This window comes from Azolla caroliniana, unplaced genomic scaffold, assembly GCF_043228905.1.
Source record: "Azolla caroliniana isolate FFs.n. ecotype wild unplaced genomic scaffold, voAzoCaro1.0.p SCAF_14, whole genome shotgun sequence".
Taxonomy (NCBI): domain Eukaryota; kingdom Viridiplantae; phylum Streptophyta; class Polypodiopsida; order Salviniales; family Salviniaceae; genus Azolla; species Azolla caroliniana.
In genome coordinates this window covers 5583538-5593586 of record NW_028230449.1, presented here as the reverse complement: position 1 = coordinate 5593586, position 10049 = coordinate 5583538, and the positions used below count along the sequence as shown (strand labels likewise).

General features: G+C 38.2%; 1 protein-coding gene across 2 annotated transcripts; it reads left to right on the top strand.

Moving 5' to 3' along the window:
- The first annotated feature begins 615 nt into the window (after window positions 1-615).
- On the top strand, window positions 616-6671 carry LOC147855353 (calcineurin B-like protein 1). Of its 2 annotated transcripts, XM_087330317.1 has the most exons (9): window positions 620-812; window positions 1901-2017; window positions 3206-3288; window positions 3369-3428; window positions 4079-4187; window positions 4268-4320; window positions 5783-5863; window positions 5979-6091; window positions 6192-6671. In XM_087330317.1, exons 2-9 carry the CDS (start codon window positions 1936-1938, stop codon window positions 6262-6264), a joined length of 654 nt encoding a protein of 217 aa, XP_087186443.1. In that variant the 5' UTR covers window positions 620-812; window positions 1901-1935; the 3' UTR covers window positions 6265-6671. The 2 variants fall into 2 exon arrangements, with proteins under 2 accessions (XP_087186445.1, XP_087186443.1); XM_087330319.1 differs by lacking the exon at window positions 6192-6671 and having other exon boundaries at window positions 616-812; window positions 5979-6095.
- Window positions 6672-10049: the final 3378 nt, after the last annotated feature.

Below are 10049 nucleotides of genomic sequence, written 5' to 3'. Positions count from 1 at the left end.
ATTTTATCTGCTTTCTGTAACCATCTCGGTGATGGCGATGCCTGCTTTTGATTAAAAAGAAAAAGAAAAAAGAAGAAGTAAGAAGAGATCCTCCGTCGTTTGTTAGTATCAGCCACAGGATCTCTCTCTCTCTCTCTCTCTCTCTCTCACCATTCACAAAGCTCTGCGTCTTTTTTCTTTTCTTCTTCTTCATCGCATCTGTAACATGGCAGCGATGGGGAATGCGTGATTCCATCCAAAAAGAACAAGAGATATACATATCTAGATTTGTTATTGCCATCGCTATTCAATCGTGCTTCACGAAACTCTCTTGTTTTCATCTTCATCTTCATCTTCATCTTCATCTTCTGAAATCACCATCGACGGCTGCTTGTGACTTGAAAGAAAGAGATTTTTTTTTTTTTGGTGTCGTTATCTCTGTCGCTTTAATTTCTTCATAAACCTCTTGTCGTCTTGGGCTTCTTTCTTGAAGGCATGAAGATGGCGATGCCTCTTAAATAGAAAGAAAAGAAAATTAAAACTGAATAATGTTGGATTAACCAGGAAGAGATTGTGATCGATCGCATCTTCTTCTTTCTATTTCCTTCTTTCTTTCATCATCTTCTCCTCCTTTAGAGAAGATCTCGAGCGGAGATCACGAATCCAAGTATCACTCGTCAATTTCTTCTCACAAATTAACAGTGTCTTCTTCTTCTTCTTCGTCTCATCACTTTCTATAACTCTTTAAGCAGACATTGCTAATTCCATCACGATTGATCTGCGCCACCACTCCACACCACCACACTTCATCTGATATCCTCCTATCGAACCAGGTATTTCTTCATTTATTAGATCTCCTTATCTTTCCTTTTTTCTCGTTTCAGAGGAAGCATTTTCTCGATCTTTTAGTAATTTCTTTCTTTCTTTCGTTCATTCTAAATCCGTTTGTTTGAAAATTCATTCATTCTAGTTCTGTTCTGTACTTTCATCCATCATCACTCAGCCTGTACGAATTATTCCATTGCTTCTTCTGCAAATGAAAATTCTCCAAACTAAATCAGAATATCCAAATGCTATCCCTATATGTATAAAGGGGACATAATGTTACATATAATATCCACAAATAACTCAAGTTTAAGATAACTATTTATGTATTGCTTTACCTCTTGGTGTGAACCCGTCTGCTATCAAAAGCTTAATCCAATACTACATCAGCATAGCAACTTTTCTTGTTGAAGAACTTCAAACTTTTCATCCACGGTCTCATAATTGAGAATGACTATGTTTCCCTTCTGAATAGATGGAGCGTGGGGCCTCCCCTATATCAAAAGAGAGAGTTTGTTGAATTTATATTCTGTTGGAGCCTTATTCCTTGATAATCTATGTCTTATTCTAATTTCTAGGGGCAGAGAGTGGAGAATTTGATCTCTTTCATTTCTTAAGTGTTATTTAGTGTGCCCATTTTGGGTAACCTTTTTCTCAAATTTATTATCCAGATACGTTTAATTGTCATAAGCAAAAAATATTTCGTTGCTGGCTTCATTATGATTGTTTATTCTTGTATGTAAACCTTATTGTCTAAGGGTATGCTTTTACATGATTAAACTTTGCTTCGATGCCATTGTAGTTGAGCAATCTCTTCTCTACACTGTGTTGGTATATTAGACTTGCAAAGTGCAGATGTGGATTGAAGTTTTGTTTAGCTGTAACTTTTTTCTTGTACAAATTCATATTATGCTTCTTTTGTTCTGGAAAAACATGGGAGTTTTTCTCTGCGATACGTGTTCACTTTGTCGGCTACTAAAATATATGGTCTCGGAGTGTTTAATTTGCTGCCATAGTATGCAGTGTCCGTTGTTTTGAAAGGATAGGAATGTCGTGTAAGTTGTATCACTCATTGAACTTGAATGCAGTTTGGCAGGAGTCTTGTTTCCTTTGGATGTTGAGCTACTTTACATGGGCTGCTTCACATCTAAAATCACCAAGAAGCCACCTCCGGGATATGAGAACCCTGCGGATCTTGCAGAAGCGACTTCATGTAAGCAAACCACTGTGATTCTTTAACCTTTATTCTGTCAAAATGCATGGCATGTGACACTCCTGTAACAATATAAACCTCATGTAGGTAAGCAGTGGTCATTCTCTAACCTTCATGTCGGTCACATGCATGTGCATCATTTGAAACTCACACATTTCATGTGTGCATGGTGACACTGATGCTTGATCAATTAATTGGGAAACTACTTCTGTAAAGGAGGTGGAGGTTGAATCTGATAATCTTGAAGTTTTACATTAGATATTGAGGTTCAGCAATGCTACTTTTTGAAACAGATTACGCTTATTATCAGAATCCCATGGGTCATTACCCTGATTTGGGGCTGGGAGTGAACTTACTCGTTCAACACACTGAACTCTGGGTCTTACGTTAAAATCATCCATCTTTAGTTAATTAAATGGTTCCCTCATATTTACTACAATTAGTTTGTGTTAGCAAAATATACTCTTGGGTTTTAAAGATCAGCTCATTAGTCAACCATGCTTACCTAATAAATATTTGTCAATGATTTAACCTCTTGGCAATACTTACTATAGACGCTTGTGATATCTACTTTTGTCTCACACCACTTACCCGAAGCAGGTGGAGGTTGAAATTGAACCCAATCCTTCTTGAAGTTTCACATTTGATATTGAGCTTCAACAATGCTTCTTGGATGTTAAGCATCTTGTACATGTTGGTAATATCTAATTGATTGCTATCCTGAATCGGAGTTGGACAGCACTTTCTTATTTAGTACTCTGAACTATGCCTTATCTAGGTATTATCAAGTTAAATCAGTTTTAAAAAAATTCTTACTAAAATTAGCTTTTGTATGGGTCGTTTGCTAACAAAATATCACAAAGTTCCTTTGATATCATAAGTGGCAAAAAAGCCACCAAACATTTTTGAATATTGGGGAGAGCTTAAAAAATCACTAATTAGGTAAACAAAAGAAGGAAATAACGACTAACACGAAGTTATCTAAGCAAAACTATTACACACTAAATGGAAAAGGAAAATTATGGAGATGAGCTTCTCACTTCTAAGACTGGACCTAGCAACCCAGAACTTTGTAGGATACGTTGATGTTTTTCTTGTTTCCACTGTGATATGCTATGGTTTGTGTATGTGTTGTGATTTGTCGCAACTCCCGAGTAAAACTTTATATGTATTTTCTGCTGTCCATAGTCAGTGTGAGTGAAGTGGAGGCCTTATATGAACTTTTCAAGAAGATTAGCAGTTCTGTCATAGATGACGGCTTGATACACAAGGTACTGATCGAGTCTCTTGCATCTATAGATTCACATATTTATAACTAAACTACTGATTTTCATTTGGTTTAATTTCTCAGGAGGAGTTTCAACTTGCATTGTTCAAAAATAGCAAAAAAGAAAATCTCTTTGCAGACAGGGTATCTTTCAATGTATTTTTCAACAATTATGTTCTGTATTATATCTTTTAGCATGTATGTATGCTGTTTGAAGGACCGACCTCTTTTCTTGGCTTCTGATTGAATTGTGTGACAATAATTCACTAGAGAAGTGTTAGAAATATGGTAGATGCTTACTTATGTAAAGTTTTAGTAAGCATGGATGCTGTGTGGATACCATCGCATCTGCTCATGAAGTAGTCGATTCTTCTTGAGGTGAAGCTCTGATGAAGGAAAGGTCACGATTGAGTTCGCAAGGCACAATAACTTCTGGATCACCCCAAAGCTATGTGATAGTACTAGATTCCGAGAAGGCGAGAAATAAGAGATTCAAAAGGAGACATAGGGTTATAGGTTGAACCTCTAAGAGATAAGCATATGGGACAAAGGAACCCCATACAAGCTATGGATTCTGAGAAACTCCCAAGGGTTTTTGTAACTATGATATTTTATTCTCAATGGTTATTGTGACAAAACATTTCTGTACTATCTAGTTGCAGAATTTGTCCTATTGAGAGAAAATACTTTTGCTGAAATTTTTATTGAAATAAGTAAAGCATGGTTTTTTATCAGTGTTAAACTGGCCATAAAGCTTTCTGGCATGTTCTGATTGAGTTTTTTTGAATGTGTAGGTCTTCGATGTGTTCGATTTCAAGAAAAATGGAGTTATAGAGTTTGGTGAATTTGTGAGGTCATTAAGTGTATTCCATCCACATGCACCAGCAGAAGACAAAATTGACTGTAAGAGAAAAATCCCACGGATAAATGCTTCTTGTTCACTTTTTTGGTTTCTTAAATATGATGGATTTTATTCATTGCAGTTGCTTTTAAGCTTTATGACCTGAGAAACACTGGATTCATTGAACGAGAAGAGGTGACCTTTATCATATCTCCATAAATATGTGTGAATTTTGTAAATATATGTGAAAATACTAAGCTACAAAGCAGACAATACTTTCCAATGGTGTTGCTAAATTTAAACAAGTGGTGATTTCAGATGGTGCTTGGTATTAACCGTGTATAGTTTGTAAAATCTTAATTTGTTTCCCCTTTAGAATTTTGTTCCATCTGTAGTTGCCAATGGAGCCTGTTTTTCTCTTTTCCCTTACAACGTGCTATTTTTGCCTTTCTTGTATCCAACATAAAAAATATAGGAAGATCTACTATATATACTTTATGACAGCTTCTGCTGTTTGCCATATGGTATATTATTTTGAATGTTAAATAACTTTAGTGTACTATGATTTTGGGCGAGCCCTCATTCTAGTTGCACCATATGTGCCTTCTGTTTTAAGCAAAAGCTTATATTTAGGAGCTTCAGCGGTATACTAATGTAAACATAAAGCCAAATCACAATATATAGTCTTCTGTTGTTTATTTTGCATGCTTTTTTTCCTCCATACTGGTGTGTAATCATTTGTTTCAGAGATAAAGTTAAAGTTTCTGTGAGATTTAATTCTCCGGAAAATAACTGGATCCTAGGTTTCTTAACTTACTATCCTGACAAATGATCACGACATATACATGGACACATCACATGGAAAAAAGGTTGGAAAAAGAACCAATACAAGTTCTTCCACAATATGTGGGTTTCTACATTTGCTAAAATGTTCTAGATTTTGCCTGTAGAATTGAATGCTACTTGAAGCGACATGTAATGAATGGGAAGAGGGTAATGTACCATGTGACACTGAAAGTCAAAATTGTATAGTTGGATTTTGACTTTTGTGCTACGCTTCTTCTTTGCTTTTATCTACCAATCTCTTTAGAGACAATAAGAACTGTGCATTGGTTGGTTTATCCAGAATTACTTCATATGAGTGCTGATATAATAATTTGTTTTACATGGTCATGGAACTTGATAGCAGGTGTTCATGGTGAGTTACTATCTAGGCTACACTGTGTGGAAGGAGTTCATGAAATTTAAGCCCCTTAAGATGGACTTCCCATTGTGTATACATCTGCATGCTTCTCTTATATATATATATTTATATTTATATTGTTCCCTTGGAAGTTGGTGAAAGCCGTAAGTTCCATCTCTTAATTTATTTTAGGAAAAGCGAGAGTAGAATGACATTTTATCTTTTGTTACTTATATTGACAAGCTAACATGAGGAATTCTGATCCTATAGGCCTTAGAGACCATTATGGTTTTTTAGACGTTTATGTATCTTTTTCTTTCTTTTTTCTCCTGCTCTCTTTCTCTTTCATTTGCTGACACATGCACCCAATATCCTGGTCTTATAAAGGTATATGTACGACATGAAAGTAAGCTAGGATTGTGTGGCATAACTTATATGAGAATTCTTCTGAATCTTTCGAAAATGTTGTCTTAGGTGAAAATGATGCTGGATGCATTGTTGGCAGAATCAGAAATGAGGCTATCTGATGAAGTGACCGAAACAATCTTGGATAAAGTAATATTCATGCTCTTTGGAAAAGCGTGCTAAAAATTTACTGTCCTGTTATTGGATCCCATGGAAACTAATTCAGAAAATCATGACAAAAAATTTAATTTTATGTGTGTTTCAGACCTTTACTGAAGCAGATATGAATAGGGATGGGAAGATAGATATCGATGAATGGAGGAATTTTGCATGCCGCAATCCATCTGTTACGAAGATAATGACCCTGCCTTATCTGAAGTAATAATCGCACATCACATCTTTTCAACTGTATTTCAATTTCGCGAATTGGATCCTGAGACTAGAAACAATTTCATTATTGGATGAGTATGTTTTGTAGGGATATAACAACAACATTCCCCAGCTTTGTTTTCAATTCTGAAGTGGAGGATGTACATACGGATGCATCATAACAAGCAGATTTTCATTAGTTTAATTTTTCAAATCCAAAGTTGGAGGATGAGAGATGTATGGATTGCTCACTGCGTTATAGGTGTTATAGATGTCGACCTCGGCTTTTGCAATATTATTATTTATTTATTTATCCAGGATAATAATGGTCTTACCCTTGGGATGGATGTACTTGGGTGAATGTGTGTGCATGCGTGTGTTGCATCCGTGCAATTTGTAACTTGGCTTCTTTGTTGAGAAACTTGAAATGCTTGTCAGTTTTTTGAACAATGTTGTTAGTTGATGCAAAAGCCCTGTAAACCTATCTTAATAAAACCACCATTATGTCCGTATTTCCAACGAATGGTTATTCTGGGATTATTTTTATCTATAACTTGATAGGAATCTTTCTTATTTGTTGGTTGTTTCACTATGTTGATACTCCCCCCCTTATCCCATTTCTTTTTTGCATTTTGATCAATGAATTGGGGGTTTTATGGAAAGCTGGAGAATTATCAGAATGAGATGCTAGAGCAAACAGCCCCTCCGATAGTGCAATGGAGGCGCCAGCTCTAAGCCATCGGCCTTGCTGATCACCGATAGACCCCGCCTAGGTAAGTATGTTCTAGCATCACTAAGCGCCTTCCTTTTATAGACAACTCGCTTTGTTGCCTTTGTATGTGGGACAATTCTAATCTAATCTTTCACAATGCTGTTCATTGTATTTATTCTCACTATGATGATACGCACATTGCTTCCTTACTAACTAACCATCCCATTCCCCCTCCTATACATATGTATATGTATGTACACAATCAATCTAGGGTGAACCCCACTATTATTAGAGGGTGGGTGAGTGTGTGTGCCTCTAACCTCGCCCCGTACTTTGTTTGTAGTCATAACGGTTTTAGTGATAATGATTGAATGTGCAATCTTCCTTCATTTTAAAAATTATGATTATGATCGTGTATATTCAATCTCCTTAACTTGTGAATGTTGCAAAATAAAGTAACAGAAATTAGGTTGCGCCATCTTTGATCAAGACATGCAATGAAATTGTACATCTAAAGACGTTGCTTTGTCAACAATGCCATACTCCCACTAGAGATTGTGATTAAATTGTATATTTATGCATGGGATTCTAGGTTGTCAGTTGCATTGTGTTTTGCCATGAAGTAGTCAATATTGAGACGGAACACATTGCAATGTTGGTTTGTTTGCTGGGGAAGGGGGTTAGGGAAATGCATTTCAGCAAATGGAGGGTGAAATGAAGTAATGTAATGTAGTGGTTGGGAAAATATAATCGAAGAATTAGTGAAATATTGGGAAATCATTGGGTGCATGACATAAAATGTAGAGGAGATTTAGAGAACATTCATTTGTTTGATACTGGTTTCTCAATTGATGTCAAGCTCAACTAAGTTTAGTCATTAAGTCAACCACGTAACTTAGTAGTTACCTAAATAGAATCTTAGTTAGAGTGTTGACTTTAAAGTCTTTATATTAATCTGCATTTAGGGATTAGGAAATGATGTTGAGATGTCAAGCTCAACTAAGTTTAGTCATTAAGTCAACCACGTAACTTAGTAGTTACCTAAATAGAATCTTAGTTAAGAGTGTTGGCTATAAAGTCTTAAATAGGATTTTATACTTGTACTTAAGTGGGGATACATTCTAGATCCACCACTACCAATTTCATTTAATATAGGACTTACATCCTAATACGTTGTTATGAAGGATTCTGGCCATAAGGAGAAATGTCGCCGACCACGTGTGAACGGGGATGTGCACATTTGCACATGAAAGATCTTTGTATAAAACAAATATAAATAACTAGAGTGTTAATAAGTACAAGACAACATAAATTAATAGGTACTTTTAAGATCCCATAAAAAGAGGGGAATAAAGTTTGTGAGGGGAGGATCACTAATAGAAATTGGCGGTCATAAAGCTGATGTAACTGACCCTCGAGCTATAAAAGGAGGGAAGGAAGACCGTTTTGGGCTTCGATCAATTTGGAGGGGAAGACACTGTCAGTTGCGCGGTTGAGTGTTATTAGGTTTTTGTTATGTTCGGATAGGTAGGTGTGAGGCCTCTGCTCACATAGGAAGCCTGCATCCTCCCGACTAAAGGCTCACCAATCAGGGCATTTTGTAGATTTCAAAGCTTTGGCCGGTAGGCCGTTCTTTGTATTCTTTCTCTGTTTAATCAAATATCAGGTTTGTTGTATTCGGATACTTTCTGAGTTCTTTGCTCCTGTCTTGTGTCATATCCATATCTGCGTCTTATTTGTCGTTTTCTGGGGAGGCACTTGTCCCTCCTCTATGTTGCGTTCACTCTTCGTGTTTGAGAGCTCGTGTGCTTAAGTTCTGGAATTCGGTGACCGTGCCAAATTGGATATAGGTCTTACGAGCCCGTGTGCTTTGTAGAGATCTCCGGCAACCGAGCCGATTAGGACACTGCAAGCTTAGAGACTGCTCTTTCTCAAAGCCTCTTGGTTCGAGACCCCGATGGTCCTACCCGAGCTAATCCGCTAGCCGTTGATAACCGTGACATCTTTGGTGAACCCGACGTGAAAGGGGTGGCAAAGGAGCTTAAGGATGAGAGGAAGCGAGCTCGCGAAAGCAATGGCGGTGGCCGTCGATCGATTGGTGAGTGCTCAGGAGATTTTCGTTGGCCTCGATAGGGCCATAGAGACAATAGTCGACACAACCAACCGATTTAATGGGAATGATGTCACAAACTACTTGGAGGCCGTCAAGGCAGAAATGCTGATGAGAGACATTTTGGATGATAGGTGGTTTTCAGGATTCTCCCGAATCGTCACGCCAAGCATCCACGCAAAGGTGCTTGAAATACAAGCCGATTGTCGGAACTGGTTGGAGTTCAAGGAACGACTCGAAAAATATGGCTTCAATGACTCACTTCGATTGTCAAAGAGGGAACTCATGGAGTGTGATGCGCCTTTATCTCGCAAGCATTGATCGGGCTCCGACTTGTCGCGGAGTTCAAGCACAGAAGAAGACTCCATAGCCACTCTCAATCTCTCTCTCATCAATTGGTTCTCTAATCACATTCATGATGCGCCCCAATGTAGCCCTACCCACAAGAATCATGATTGGAGCACCAATGTTAAGAACCTTCTGTCCATGAACGAGACCATCAGTAGAATCCATGGCTATGGTTCGAACAGTACTCTCTCCGAGATTATGAGCGACTTCAAGGACAATTCTGATGTTATGGTTTTGAACCTGGAGAGCAGTGAGGATGGGAGGAAGGCCAGACTCGAACTTGACATCAACCATAGCACCGATGGCTTGAGCGATAGATCCGACGCTTCCTTTACCAGTGAACTCGTCAGCGGAGGATCCATTGCCGGAGATTAGAGGCGCGGAGGCCTCAGCAGAGAAATGGCGAGATCGTAGGGTTTTCGGCAAGGACGAGGGCGAGGAAGAGGGTCGGGAGAGGAGGCCTGCAGAGATACAACGAGAAAGAGCTATGGTGATCGTCCTCTTCTTCCCATATCTTCATCAAAGGGCTTCTATACGGAGGAGGATGAGCAGAGGGACAAGGAAGAGGAGGAGATTTTGGCTCACTTGCCATAGTCTTAACGGGCCATCTTGACACACAATACACAAATAGAAAGCGAGACAGAGACATATGGATAAACGCATGCAGAGATAAACTTCGTTCTCAGGAATTGTGATGAGGAGGGGCGGTGGGAGCTTAAGGCACCATAGCCATGGATGCCATTGGCTTTAGGTTTCATTTGAAGTAGCACATACCCACACTCATAGGTGTACACACA